Below are 16299 nucleotides of genomic sequence, written 5' to 3' on the forward strand. Positions count from 1 at the left end.
TAAAGTGGTAACACACACTTTTCATATGAAAGAAAGGTGCAGGTTTCCCAAAGGCCTGAGAAAAACTTAAATTTGCAACTTAGTATGATCCTTGGCCCACCGTCAGCCTAAAATAATTAAAAAATAAAACAGTAACAAAAAATACCAAACCCTGAGGAGGAGAATCCAATTCCTAGAGTTACCACATTATTACATTCAAATGCTTAGTTTTCAACAAAATCACAAGGTGTGTAATGAAGGAAGCCAATGCAAAGGGGAAAAAAAGTCAACAGGAACTGTCCCTTTAAAAAAAGACCTAATGGCAGATCTGTTAAACAAAGACTTTACAATAGCTTTCTTAAATATGCCAAACAGAAATTTGGAGAATGTTAAGGAAAGTATGAATGAACAAAATAGAACTATCTAAAAGGAGACAGAAAGCCTAAAAGGGGAGGCGGAGCAAGATGGCAGCCGAGTAACAGCTTCCTCGCATCTGGGCACCGTGAGTCCGGGGAGATAGGACTACAGGTATCTCTGGCTGGTGGGATCTGCCTATCATCACCCCTGAGAGGATACAGGGAGTCAGCGAGAGACTTCTGGACCCCAAGAGGAGGACTAAAACAGTGGAAAACCGGCAAGTGGTCGCATGTGTTCAATCCGTCTAAACCCGCCTGCAACAGTAAGTTCAGTAGCAGCGAGACTGCAAACCAGAAAGGCCTTACCTGTGAACTGTTTTGTTGTCTTTGGACTTGGCACTCAGCTGAACTGCCTTGGGGAGAGCCTGAGCGGGAGTGCGGAAAACTTTGGCCTTTGTCTAGGGCCCCAGTCTGAGCCGCTGAGCCAGATGGAGCTGAAAGTGTTTGGCTCTGGGTCACAGGCAGCCATTGTGAGCGATCTGCCCCGGGCAAGCTCCGCCCTCAGGGTCGCAGAGCTAGAATTGGGTGGGAGCTGGTAACCCAATGACCAAGTAGCCTAAGGGCGGGGTCTGAGCCGCCTTGCAGCCCTAACCCTCGGGGGCAGAGGGAGACCAGTTTTGGCACACAGGGTAAGTGGATAGCCACTTCAGCAGTGATTCTAGCGACAAGCACTTCCCCTGGGAAAGCTTCTGCTCAGCAAGTGAACAAGTTCAAAGTGCCTTTTAAGTGGGCTGAAGAGAGATTTAGGGTGTCTACCTGCTGGGGTTTGAGAAATTAGCAGCCTCCAGTCATATCAGAACTGTAATTAACATCTCATACCCCAGAAGACTACGTGTTGCCCAGACAATATTCAATAACATATACATACTGCTTTGTTTTTGGTTGTGTTTTTTTCTTTGTTTGTTTGTTTGTTTTTTGGGGTTTGGTTGTTTTTTTTCTTTATTTTGATGTTGTTGATTGTTGTTTTGTTTTTTAAGTTCAAACTTATCCATACAGATACTTTTTCTTTCTCAATTTTTCTAGTTTAATTATAATTTCCCATTGCTGCCTATTTCAATAATTAGAACTTCATTTTTGTTAGTGTTTCTACTGCTATTATTTGGCTTTTCCAGCCAATTTTATCCCGTAAAGTTTTCTGTTTGCTTGTTTTGGTTTGATTTATAGCATTTTTGTCTTTCCTCTCTACTTGGTGGAGGTGGGGTACTGTGTCTGATCAGGTTAGCAAAGAGCTGCTGACCTCAAGGGAACCACCCAACTGGGCACCCCCAGAAGGTGGTTTTTTTTTTTTAAGGTTGTATCAAAGCACCCTACTGTACACCTATATTGCTCTGTATCCCTCTTTCTCTGCCTCTCTTCTTTTTGTCAATATTCCTTTCACCCACCCACTCTGCTTTCTAGTTTTCTTTTTTTTTCTTATCACTTGGTCCTCCTTTCTTTCATCCCTTTTTTGCTCTTTAACCTTCTCACCCTTCTGGTCCTGTAACCCTTAGTCTACAGGCATGAGAACTTAAAGAGCAAGAGGAAGGGAAAGGAAAATTAGGGCAAGGAAACAGATAAAAGAAATCACTCATGAGGAAGAATCAGCAGAAAACTCCAGGCAACATGAAGAAACAGTCCAGAACAACCCCGCCAATGGACCATGAGGTAGCTACTGCAGAGGATTCCACCTATAAAGAAATGTTAGGAATGACAGAAAGGGAATTTAGAATACACATGTTGAAAACAATGAAGGAAACTGCTATTAAGTGGAAATAAACCAAAAGGAAATTAAAAAACAGAATCAAATAAGAGATGAACGATATGAAGAATATAAAAAGGATATAGCAGAGCTGAAGGAAATGAAACAGTCAATCAGGGAACTTAAAGACACAATGGAAAGTATCAGGAACAGGTTAGACCATGCAGAAGAAAGAATTTCAGAGGTAGAAGACAAAGTTTTTGAGATAACTCAGATAGTAAAAGAGGCAGAAAAGAAGAGAGAGAAAGTAGAACGTTCCCTGTCAGAATTATGGGACTTTATGAAGCGTTCCAACATACGAGTTATAGGAATTCCAGAAGGGGAAGAAGAATGCCCCAGAGGAATGGAAGCCATACTAGAGAATATTATAAAAGAAAATTTCCCAAATATCACCAAAGATTCTGACACACTGCTTTCACAGGGCTATCGGACCGCAGGTCGCCTCAACTCTAACCGAGCTTCTCCAAGACACATTGTGATGAACCTGTCCAAAGTCAAGAAAAAAGAAAAGATTCTGCAAGCTGCCAGGAGTAAGCGCCAGTTGACCTACAGGGGCAAATCCATCAGAGTGACTGCAGACTTCTCTAATGAAACTTTCCAAGCAAGAAGACAATGGTCATCTAACTTTAATCTACTTAAACAGAACAATTTCCAGCCCAGAATTCTGTACCCTGCTAAGCTAAGCTTCAAAATTGACGGAGAAATCAAATCATTTACGGATATACAAACATTGAGGAAATTCGCCACAACAAGACCAGCTCTACAGGAAATACTTCAACCTGTTCTGCACACTGACCACCACAATGGATCAGCAGCAAAGGAAGAACTCAGAAATTAAACGACAGAACCTGACCTCCACACTGATGCAAAAGATAAAACTAAGCAATGGACTCTCACCAAATAAGACGAATAGAATACTACCACACTGATCAATTATCTCAATAAATGTTAATGGCTTGAATTCCCCACTGAAGAGACATAGATTGGTTGACTGGATTAAAAAACACAAGCCATCCATTTGCTGTCTGCAAGAAACACACCTGGCTTCAAAAGACAAATTAAAGCTCCGAGTCAAGGGTTGGAAGACAATTTTTCAGGCAAATGGAATTCAGAAGAAAACAGGAGTTGCAATCTTATTTTCAGATACATGTGGATTTAAAGCAACTAAAGTCAAAAAAGACAAAGATGGTCACTTTATATTGGTCAAGGGAAAAATACAACAAGAAGACATTTCAATTCTAAATATCTATGCACCCAATTTAAATGCTCCCAGATTCTTGAAACAGACCTTACTCAGTCTGAGAAATATGGTATCTGATAATACCATCATAACAGGGGACGTTAACACACCTCTTACAGAGCTGGACAGATCCTCTAAACAGAAATTAAGCAAAGATGTAAGAGATTTAAATGAGACCCTAGAACAACTATGCTTGATAGACGCATATAGAACACTCCACCCCAAAGATAAAGAATATACATTCTTCTCATCAGCCCATAGAACATTCTCCAAAACTGATCATATCCTGGGACACAAAACAAATTCAACAGAATCAAAAGAATTGAAATTTTACCTTGTATCTTCTCAGACCATAAGGCACTAAAGGTGGAACTCAACTCTAACAAAAATGCTCGACCCCACCCAAAGGCATGGAAATTAAACAATCTTCTCTTGAATAACAGATGGGTGCAGGAAGAAATAAAACAGGAAATCATTAACTTCCTTGAGCATAACAACAATGAAGACACAAGCTACCAAAACCTGTGGGATACTGCAAAAGCAGTTTTGAGAGGAAAATTCATCGCTTTAGATGCCTACATTCGAAAAACAGAAAGAGAGCACATCAACAATCTCACAAGAGATCTTATGGAATTGGAAAAAGAAGAACAATCTAAGCCTAAACTCAGTAGAAGAAAAGAAATATCCAAAATCAAATCAGAGATCAATGAAATTGAAAACAAAAGAATCATTCAGAAAATTAATGAAACAGGGAGTTGGTTTTTCGAAAAAATAAATAAAATAGATAAACCAATGGCCAGACTAACGAGGAATAGAAAAGTAAAATCTCTAGTAACCTCAATCAGAAATGATAAAGGGGAAATAACAACTGATCCCACAGAGATACAAGAGATCATCTCTGAATACTACCAGAAACTCTATGCCCAGAAATTTGACAATGTGAAAGAAATGGATCAATATTTGGAATCACACCCTCTCCCTAGACTCAGCCAGGAAGAAATAGAGTTCCTGAACAGACCAATTTCAAGCACTGAGGTCAAAGAAACAATAAAAAATCTTAAAACCAAAAAATGCCCTGGTCCAGATGGCTTCACACCAGAATTCTATCAAACCTTCAAGGAACAGCTTATTCCCGTACTGCAGAAATTATTCCAAAAAACTGAGGAAGAAGGAATCTTCCCCAACACATTCTACGAAGCAAACATCACCCTGATACCAAAACCAGGAAAAGACTCAAACAGAAAGGAGAATTTCAGACCAATCTCACTCATGAATATACACGCAAAAATTCTGAACAAAATCCTACCCAATAGATTACAGCTTATCATCAAAAAAGTCATTCATCATGATCAAGTAGGCTTCATCCCAGGGATGCAAGGCTGGTTTAACATACGCAAGTCTATAAACGTTATCCACCATATTAACAGAGGCAAAAATAAAGATCACAGGATCCTCTCAATAGATGCAGAAAAAGCATTTGATAAAATCCAGCATCCTTTTCTAATTAGAACACTGAAGAGTATAGGCATAGGTGGCACATTTCTAAAACTGATGGAAGCTATCTATGACAAAACCACAGCCAATATTTTACTGAATGGAGTAAAACTGAAAGCTTTTCCTCTTAGAACTGGAACCAGACAAGGTTGTCCTCTGTCACCCCTACTATTCAACGTAGTGCTGGAAGTTCTAGCCAATACAATTCGGCAAGACAAGGAAATAAAGGGAATCCAAATGGGAGCAGAGGAGGTCAAACTCTCCCTCTTTGCTGACGACATGATCTTATACTTAGAGAACCCCAAAGACTCAACCACAAGACTCCTAGAAGTCATCAAAAAATACAGTAATGTTTCAGGATATAAAATCAATGTCCACAAGTCAGTAGCCTTTGTGTACACCAATAACAGTCAAGATGAGAAGATAATTAAGGACACAACTCTCTTCACCATAATTTCAAAGAAAATGAAATACCTAGGAGTATACCTTACGAAGGAGGTGAAGGACCTCTATAAAGAAAACTACGACATCCTCTGAAAGGAAATAGCAGAGGATTTTAACAAATGGAAGAACATACCATGCTCATGGATGGGAAGAATCAACATTGTTAAAATGTCTATACTTCCCAAAGCAATCTACCTATTCAATGCCATTCCTATCAAAATACCAATATCGTACTTTCAAGATTTGGAAAAAATGATTCTGTGTTTTGTATGGAACCAGAAAAAACCCCATATAGCTAAGGCAGTTCTGTGTAACAAAAATAAAGCTGGGGGCATCAGCATACCAGATTTTAGTCTGTGCTACAAAGCCATAGTGCTCAAGACAGCATGGTACTGGCACAAAAACAGAGACATAGACACTTGGAATCGAATTGAAAACCAAGAAATGAAACTAACATTTTACAACCACCTAATCTTTGATAAACCAAACAAGAACATACCTTGGGGGAAAGACTCCCTATTCAATAAATGGTGTTGGGAGAACTGGATGTCTACATGTAAAAGACTGAAACTGGACCCACACCTTTCCCCACTCACAAAAATTGATTCAAGATGCATAAAGGACTTAAATTTAAGGCATGAAACAATAAAAATCCTCAAAGAAAGCATAGGAAAATCACTGGAAGATATTGGCCTGGGGAAAGACTTCGTGAAGAAGACTGCCATGGCAATTGCAACAACAACAAAAATAAACAAATGGGACTTCATTAAACTGAAAAGCTTCTGTACAGCTAAGGAGACAATAACCAAAGCAAAGAGACAACCTACACAATGGGAAAGGATATTTGCATATTTTCAATCAGACAAAAGCTTGATAACTGGGATCTATAGAGAACTCAAATTAATCCACATGAAAAAAGCCAACAATCCCATATATCAATGGGCAAGAGACATGAATAGAACTTTCTCTAAAGACGACAGACGAATGGCTAACAAACACATGAAAAAATGTTCCTCATCTCTATATATTAGAGAAATGCAAATCAAAACAACCCTGAGATATCATCTAACCCCAGTGAGAATGGCCCACATCACAAAATCTCAAAACTGCAGATGCTGGCGTGGATGTGGAGAGAAGGGAACACTTTTACACTGCTGGTGGGACTGCAAACTAGTACAACCTTTCTGGAAGGAAGTATGGAGAAACCTCAAGGCACTCAAGCTAGACATCCCATTTGATTCTGTAGTCCCATTACTGGGCATCTACCCAGAAGGAACAAAATCCTTTTATCATAAGGACACTTGTACTAGACTGTTTATTGCAGCTCAATTTATAATCGCCAAAATGTGGAAACAGCCTAAAGGCCCACCAACCCAGGAATGGATTAACAAGCTGTGGTATATGTATACCATGGAATACTATTCAGCCATTAAAAAAAATGGAGACTTTACATCCTTCGTATTAACCTGGATTGGCGTGGAAGACATTATTCTTAGTAAAACAGCACAAGAATGGAGAAGCATGAATCCTATGTACTCAATTTTGATATGAGGACAATTAATGACAATTATGGTTATGGGGGGGGGAAACAGAAAGAGGGAAGGAGGGAGGGGGGTGGGGCCTTGGTGTGTGTCACACTTTATGGGGGAAGACATGATTGCAAGAGGGACTTTACCTAACAATTGCAATCAGTGTAACCTGGCTAATTGTACCCTCAATGAATCCCCAACAATAAAAAAAAAAAAAAAGAAAAAAGAAAGCCTGAAAGGAAACCAAAAAGGAATCCTGGAGCTGAAAATTACAAAGATGGAAATGAAAAATTCACTAGGGGTTTTCAGAAGCAGATTGGAGCAGACAGAAATAAGAAATAAGTGAATATAGGACAATTACAATTATCAACCCAAAGAACTAAAAGAAAAAAAGGTTGAAGAAAAGTAAGGATACTTAAGGGACCTGCGGGACACCATCAAGCTGATCAATAGATGCACTGTGGTAGTTTCAGAAGAAGAGATGGGAAGGGTCAGAAAAAATATTTATTTATTTTTTATTAAATCATAGCTGTGTACATTAAGCGATCATGGGGCACCATACACTGGTTCTATAGACCGTTTGACACGTTCTCATCACAGTGGTTAACATGGCCTTCCTGGCATTTTCTTAGTTATTGTGTTAAGACATTTACACTCTACATTTACTAAGTTTCACATATACCCTTGTAAGATGCGCTGCAGGCGTAATCCCACCAATCATCCTCCCTTTCCCTCTTCCCCTTATTCTTCGGTTATAACTGGGTTATAGCTTTCATGTGAAAGCCATAAATTAGTTTCATAGTAGGGCTGAGTACATTGGATACTTTTTCTTCCATTCTTGAGATACTTTACTAAGAAGAACATGTTCCAGCTCCATCCATGTAAACATGAAAGAGGTAAAGTCTCCATCTTTCTTTAAGGTTGCATAACATTCCATGGTATACATATACCACAATTTATTAATCCATTCGTGGATCGAGGGGCACTTGGGCTTTTTCCATGACTTAGCAATTATGAATTGGGCTGCAATAAACATTCTGGTACAAATATCTTTGTTATGATGTGATTTTTGGTCTTCTGGGTATATGCCTAGTAGAGGAATTATAGGATTGAATGGCAGGTCTATTTTTAGATCTCTAAGTGTTCTCCAAACATCTTTCCAAAAGGAATGTATTAATTTGCATTCCCACGAAAACAATGCTGAAAACTCCCCAAATCTGATGAAAAACATGATATAAACTCCAAGTAAAATGAATTCAAATTCAGACTGAGACATATTATAAACATACTTTCAAAACACAATAGAATCTTGAAAATAATAAAAAAATAATTCGTCACATACAAGGGAACCTTAATTAGATTCTCAGCAGACTCCTTATTAAAAACTTTGGAGGCTAAAAGCTACTTTACTGAGCTGACATACAAAGTGACAAAAGAAAAAAATTATCAAACAAGAATCGCATATCTGCAAAACTGTCCTTCAAAATTGAAAAAAATGTGCCTATAATTCTAGCACTTCAAGAAGCCAAGTCAGGAGGATCACCTGAGCCCAAGAGTTTGAAATCAGTGTGTGCAACAAAGTGAGACAATGTCTCTACAAATTTTTTTTTACAAATCAGCCAGGTGCAGTGACTCCTGGCATTAATTTTAGCACTTGGGAGGCCAATGCAGGAGGATCACTTGAGAACCAAAGTTTGACACTAGCCTAAGCAAAACTGAAACCCCATCTCTATAAAAAGTAGAAAAATTAGCCAAGTCCCATAGCATACAATACACCTGTAGTCCCAGCTACTTGGGAGATAAAGGCCAGGGGAGCTCTTGAGCCCAGGAGTTTGAGCTTGCAGTTAGAGATGATGACACCAATGTACTCTACCTGGGTGACAGAGCAAAAGCTTATCTCAAAGGAAAAACCCCCAAATCAAAATAGCCAGGCATGGTGGTGCATCCTTATAATCCTTATAAACTGATGCCACAATGATACAAAGATATCATCTCTAAATATAACAAGAGACTCTATGCCCAGAAATTTGACAATGTGAAGGAAATGGATCAATATTTGCAATCACACCCTCTCCCTAGACTTAGGCAGGAATATATAGATTGCCTGAACAGACCAATTTCAAGCACTGAGATCAAAGAAACAACGAAAAATCTCCCAACAAAAAAATGCCCTGGTCCAGACGGTTTCACACCAGAATTCTGTCAAACCTTCAAAGAAGAGTTTATTCTCATACTACAGGAATTATTCCAAAAAATTGAGGAGAAAGGAATCTTCCCCAACATGTTCTACAAAGCAAACATCACCCTGATAGCAAAACCAGGGAAAGACCCAACTAAAAAGGAGAACTTCAGACCAATATCACTCATGAATATAGATGCAAAAATTCTCAACAAAATCCTAGCCAATAGGTTACAGCTTATCATTAAGAAAGGTTTTATCCCAGGGATGCAAGGCTGGTTTAACATACGCCAGTCCATAAACGTTATTTACCATATCAACAGAAGCAAAAACAAAGACCATATGATCCTTTCAATACATGCGGAAAAAGCATTTGATAAAATTGAGCATCCTTTGCTAATTAGAACACTGAAGACTAAAGGCATAAGTGGCACATTTGTTAAACTGATCAAAGCTATCTATGACAAACCCACAGCTCATATTTTACTGAATGGAGTAAAACTGAAAGCTTTTCCTCTTAGAACTGGAACCAGATAAGGTTGTCCTCTATTGCCACTACTATTCAGCATAGTGCTAGAAGTTCTAGCCAATACAATCAGGCAAGAGAAGGAAATAAAGGGCATCCAAATGGGAGCAGAGGAGGTCGAACTCTCCCTCTTTGCTGATGATATGATCTTATACTTAGAGAACCACAGACTCAACCACAGGACTCTTGGAAATCATCAAAAAAGACACTACTGTCTCAGGATATCAAATCAATGTCCACAAGTCAGTAGCCTTTGTGTTCACCAATAAAAGCCAAGATAAGAGGCTAATAAGGACACAACTCCCTTCACCATAGCTTCAAAGAAAATAAAATACCTAGGAATATACCTAACAAAAGAGGTAAAGGACCTCTATAAAGAAAATTATGAAACTCTAAGAAAAAAAATAGCCCAGGATATTAACAAATGGAAGAACATACCATGCTCATGGCTGGGAAGAATCTACATTGTTAAAATGTCTATACTTCTCAAAGCAATCTAAAGATTCAATGCTATCCCTACTAAAATACTAACATCGTACTTTCAAAACTTGGAGAAAATGATTCTTCCTTTTGTATGGAACCAGGAAAAAAACCTATATAGCTAAGGCACTTCTTAGTAATAAAAACAAAGCCTGGGCATCAGCCTACCATGCTTTAGGCTGTACTACAAGGCCACGGTGGTCAAAGCAGCATGGTACTGGCACAAAAATGGAGACACAGACATTTAAAATCAAATAGAAAACCAGGAAATGAAACCAACATCTTCAGCCACCTAATCTCTGATAAACCAAACAAGAACATACACTGGGGAGAAGAATCCCTGTTTAACAAATGGTGCTGGGAGAATTGGATATCCCCATGTAAAAGATTGAAACTGGATCTGCACCTTTCTCCACTCACAAGAATTGATTCAAGATGCATAGAAGACCTAAATTTAAGGTATGAAATGATAGAAATTCTCAAAGAAAGCACAGGAAAAACATTTGAAGATACTGGCCTGGGGAAAGACTTTATGAAGACTTCCATGGCAATTGCAACAACAACAAAAATAAACAAATGGTACTTAATTAAACTGAAAAGCTTCTGTACAGCTAAGGAGACTACAACCAAGGCAAACAGACAACTTACACAATAGGAAAGGATATTTGCATATTTTGGATCAGACAAAAGCTTCATAACTAGGATCTATAGAGAACTCAAATTAATCCACATGAAAAATGCCAATAACCCCATATATCAATGGGCAAGAGAGATGAATAGAACCTTCTCTAAAGAAGAAGGCAAATGGCTAATGAACATATGAAAAAATGTTCATCATCCCTAATTATTAGAGAAATGCAAATCAAAACCACCCTGAGATATCATCTAACCCCAAGCGAGAATGGCCCACATTTACACTGCTGGTGGACTGCAACATAATACAACATTTTTGTAAGGCAGTATGGAGAACCCTCAAAGAACTCAAGCTAGACCTCCCATTTGATCCTGCAATCTCATTACTGGGCATCTACCCAGAAGAAAAAAAATCCTTTTACCATAAGGATACTTGCACTAGTCTGTTTCTCACAGCTCAATTTATAATCGCCAAAATGTGGAAGCAGCCTGAATGCCCACCAACCCAGGAATGGATTAACAAGCTGTGGTAAATGTATACCATGGAATACTATTCAGCCATTGAAAAAGATGGAGACTTGGCTCGGCGCTTATAGCTCAGCGACTAGTGCACCAGCCATCTAACACTGGAACTGGCAGGTTTGAATCCAGCCCAGGCCTACCAAACAACAATGACAACTACTACCAAAAAAAAAAAAGCCAGGCATTTTGTTGGGCACCTGTAGTCTCAGCTACTTGGGAGGCTAAGGGAAGAGAATTACTTAAGCCCAAGAGTTTGAGATTGCTGTGAACTGTCACGCCATGGCTCTCTACCCAGAGTGACAGCTTGAGACTCTGTCTCCAAAAACAAACAAACAAAAACCAAAACACAAGATGGAGACCTTATATCCTTTGTATTAACCTGGAGAGAAGATGGTATTGGAACACATTATTCTTAGTAAAGCATCACAAGAATGGAGATGCAAGAATCCTATGTACTCAATTTTGATATGAGGACAATTAATGACCTAGTACATGTAGGGGAAGGGGAGAGCAGAGAAAGAGAAGGTGGGAAGGGGTTGGTGGGGGGAAAGGAAGAGCAGAGAGAGGGAAGGAGGGTGGGGGTGGGGGTCTCAGCATGTGACACACCTTCTGGGGCAGAACACAATTGTAAGAGGGACTTTACAAAGCTAGTAAGTGGTGAGAACAGACTGTACATGAAGTTAGCCTCTTGGATCCACTTTGTGCTAACAGATGTAATCAGTATAACTTGGTTTCTTGTACCATCAATGAATCCCCAACAATAAAATAAAAATAAAAATAAAATAATCAAAGCAGTGGAAATTAGAGAATGTAATAACTTGAGAGAGAGACTCTGCCAATTTAAATACTCATCTCCTTGGTTCTTACCTTGGGGGGAAAAAAAGATCTGGACTATAGACATATACAGTAAGGAAACATAAAGAAAAATCTACTTTTATTGTGGTTAGTAAGTGGCAGGGATAAGAAGGAGGAGATAAAGAAGGAAAGTCAATGGCGTAATAAAATCTAAAAGGTATTATAATTAAGTTTCTAACATTGTGATGGTTGCATGTATAGATTTTAAGGAAAATAATCAAACCTTCCTCAGTTTACTAATATGCTGGTTAGATATAAGAAAATACAGATGAAAAACAAAACCAGCAGAATGTTCATACTTTTGAAACTAATTGGAAAGATTTTTCATGATCAATGAAAGCACAATTTAATTGAATGATACATATTTAGAATTTAAATATCAGATTCCATCCAAAGACAATTGATTTAATGTGATGAATCCATAATAACATCAAAGCTTAATTTAAACTACAAAATGTCTTCATTGTGCAAAAGCTTCAGGTAAAAGAGCCTTCTAGGTGTTTTTCTTGCCTTCAAAAAAATTTTGCTTTATTGTTTCTGAATTTCCGTTATTCAGGATTTCTTGATACCCTGGCTTTTCAACATATTCTAATGCTGTCTAGCTAAATATGCTCGGAAACCAGCAAAGGACCCTGCCTTTGTTCATCTGACTTCATTGTGGAATTATGGTGCAAGATTTTAGAAAATAAGAACCTGATATAAGCCATAAGGTCTGTGAGGAACTGGTCAATTTTTATTGTTCTAAAGCTAGTAAGTAGTGAGAACAGACTGTACATGAAGTTAGCCTCTTGGATCCACTTTGTGCTGTGATTAATTTAAAAGTACGTGTGATTTGGGATGTGACTGAAGACCATTATCTTAAGTGAAGTATCTCAAGAATGGAAAAACAAACACCACATGTACTCTAATAAGACAGAACTAACCAATGGGCACACAAGGGCATAGAAGGAAATAAAAGTCATTGGGTATCAAGCAACAGTGAGGGGAGAAAAGGGAAGGGGCAAAAACCTACCTAACGATTTAAACAGTGTTCAGGTGATGGGCACACTAATAGCCCTAACTCAAGCATTACAAAAGCTATCCTTGTAGCAAAAACAGCTGCACCCCCTTAATATTCTGAAATAAAAAATAAAATTAAAAAATAAAAAAAATACATGTGACTTGGGAGGCTGAGGTGGAAAAAATCACTTAAAGCCAGGAGTTCAAGACCAGCCTGGGCAACACAGGGAGACCCCCATCTCTACAAAAAACTAAATTATTAGCTAGGTGCAGTGGCATGTGCCTGCAGTCCAACTACTTGGATGCTAAAGTTGGAGGAGTGTTTGAACAACCCAGGAATTCAAGGTTATAGGGAGTTTTTACTGTGCCACTATAAAAACCTTGCCCAGGTGACAAAGCAAGACCTTGTCTCTAAATAAATACATACATACATTTAAAACAATACATGTAAGAATATTCATGATTTGTTTCTTCTCACTAAAATCCAAGGGACAAATTAAGCACATTCAAAATCTGAGGGACATATTTTTCCCTATGTCCTGGCTTCTGCAGCTGTACAGAGAATGGATTAGAAAGACATTTAAGCTTATTAGACAGGAAGGTGTCATACCCACACGTCAAGGTACATGAGGAGAAAAGTTCTCAAGAATTAAAAATTCTTAAAAAACACAAAGATCCTTTGGGCCCTGGCAAGGAAAATGTCAACAAGTAAAAGGACACTAGATGGCTATTGACCAGTTTCATGAAGGCAAAGCTGAAAGCCAAGGTGGAATAATGCTTTCCCACCATGTGTCTAAGGCTACAAATGACACTAATCCTTTTTAATGGTCACGAAAGCTGACAACTTACTCAGCCTTAGAACTGAAGGCACAAAAAATCATCTCTGGAAATGACTCACCATAAACAGGTCATGAGCACCAATGTCAATAGCTAACAGAAATGCCTTTTCAAATCTCTGGTACCTATAAGGAAGAAAAGAAATGTATGTTAGTTATAAATAAAATTACATAAGAGGAGCTTTTTGTTTAAGGTGTTTATGTGATATTGTTTTTATTATGCTGATGGGGAAAATATTTTCAAACAAGGGATATGGCCTGCTAGGATCTCCCATATATGAAATGTAGTGTACTTAGTAGCTGAGGCACAGAGCCTGTGCAGGCCAAATAAGCATAACCCTAAGCTTAGAAAATGTTTTTTCAAAAACATAATTTTATTGTGTTTTAGAAGAGAAAGTGTAAGGATTTGGAGAACATAATAGGAAAAGAAAATTAATAAATCATAGTTATACATTATACTTTTTGTTTCTTAGGTAAAATTTAAGAAGTCAAATGTTACATTATTAGAAAAGATTCATATTTGTGAGTTTTGAAAAAAATACATTCCACGGTGTTGTAAAATAACAATATAAATAGCTGGTAAATTTCTATAAAAACATTACTTTTCTACTCTTTTTTATAATCATATTCTTTTTCTCTAAAGTATTATTTTGACAATTTGGGGGGAAAGTTTAACGTTAAACTAAGACATATGAAAACAACCAACAGCTTAAATTAATTACCTTTATAGAAAGTTTAAGATCATAGGAGAATATCATGTCATGAACATACGCTTTGCACACGTTTTTGGAATGAAAGATCATCTTTTAATCTAAATCCTAAGTATAGATCTGTCAGTTTTTCTCTATAAACACGCAAGTAAATAACAAAGTCACTTCCACTCTCTATCTTATGTTGTAAACTATGGTGGAAGAGATATAATGAGATTTGAAATAAAAAATATGTATGGAATATTAATTATTATAACAGATCATATATGTTAGTGAAATAGCTGAAATAATTAAAATCCCAACAAACAAGGCTTGTTAATATATATGAGCTTCTAGGTCCAGAACTTGAAACACTTGCACAATTTCCATGTTATGTTTGATGACTGTTACCTCTGGCTCCTCCTTGTCCCTTTCTATTAGTATCTCCAGTTTTTGTCTGAATTCCTCTCAGCATAGAAATCGTAAGGCAATCATGTTTATTCTGTGGGTGAAGAGTATCTTTATACCAGGAAGTCTACTGATTCATTATTCAGTGGAGGTAGGATACACTGAGGAAGAGGTCAGATGATGAGCAAGTTGTACTACCTGTTCATGGATTTACTGCAATTTTGTGTTTGTCCCTACTCCCTCATAACTATTCTGGTAATAGTAAACATCTCTCTTCTAATAATGAATCCAAAGGACAAGATCTCATCTTGTGTGTCCTTTTGACTACATCTAATCTTACAAACTACCCTTCCTTGAAACCTTCTCCTTCCTTGTCTTTCCTTCATTATTTGTTTTCCCAATTCTTAGATTGCATCTTCCTAGTCTTCTTTGCAATTTATTTTTTTCTGCCTCCCTATGAAATCGGTATTCTATGGTCTGGTTTTCTTTTTACTCATTCTCTCCAAACTCCTCAATAACCTTACCACTCCTGTGGCATTGATAATCAATTATGTCAATGACTCACAAAACTATATCTCTAGGATCCATCTCTCTATGAAGCTCCAAATTCTTATTTCCAGACACCTCAAAGTTAACATGTCTAACCATGTCCATATAGGACAACCATATAGGACCAACTGAAATCAGAGAGTCAAATTAAAGGGGATATGTTGGGCTGTGCTCTTCTTTCTTTGTGAGGGGTAATGACAGATGATAAACAATAGGTGGTAAAAATGAACGAAGGGGCATTGGCAGCTAGCAGCATGGTGAACCAGGAAGAGTAGAAAGAGCCCTAACTAGATTGCTTATAAAATATACTTAAAGTACATTATAGGACTCTAAAAAGTAAGAAAATAACCAACAGTACCATATCCTTAAAAAATCTCTTGATAGAAATCAAAATAAGAATCACTAAGCAGACAACAAATAAGGAGGGTAGCGGGGGAAAGCATAACTACTGAGAGGGCCATCACCCTCAGGAGATTAATCCCTGAATAAGTCTCAAGGTAAAGGTGGTAAATTCAAGACTTAAGCTAATTACAGGAGCTAATCCCAAGACTTTGTGAGTAAACCAAGAACTACAAAAATACCAGGTTAGTAATGCCCCTTTGGTAAAAACAATAAAAAGAGTCCACGTATGAATTAAAATACTTCTGATTGAAGCCCTCAAGAATTACAATAAATTAAGATCAAACAAGTAAGAGTTCACAATCAAAGATCATCAAAACATGAGAAAACAAGCTACTATGACTGAAAGATCAGAAAAATAAATTTAAATCTCAATAGATTTCA

General features: G+C 37.7%; 1 protein-coding gene across 4 annotated transcripts in view; it reads right to left on the reverse strand.

Annotated features, from left to right (window-relative positions):
• The window catches only part of WDPCP (WD repeat containing planar cell polarity effector), a 495763-nt gene that overhangs the window by 212697 nt on the left and 266767 nt on the right, over positions 1–16299 (reverse strand). For all 4 annotated transcript variants that reach the window (XM_053586757.1, XM_053586756.1, XM_053586755.1 and 1 more), the window contains one exon: positions 13933–13996. In XM_053586757.1, the coding sequence (XP_053442732.1) occupies positions 13933–13996 (64 nt within the window). The remainder of the gene's footprint in view (positions 1–13932; positions 13997–16299) is intronic.

The sequence above is a fragment of the Nycticebus coucang genome, chromosome 4 (assembly GCF_027406575.1).
Source record: "Nycticebus coucang isolate mNycCou1 chromosome 4, mNycCou1.pri, whole genome shotgun sequence".
In the NCBI taxonomy this organism is placed as follows: domain Eukaryota; kingdom Metazoa; phylum Chordata; class Mammalia; order Primates; family Lorisidae; genus Nycticebus; species Nycticebus coucang.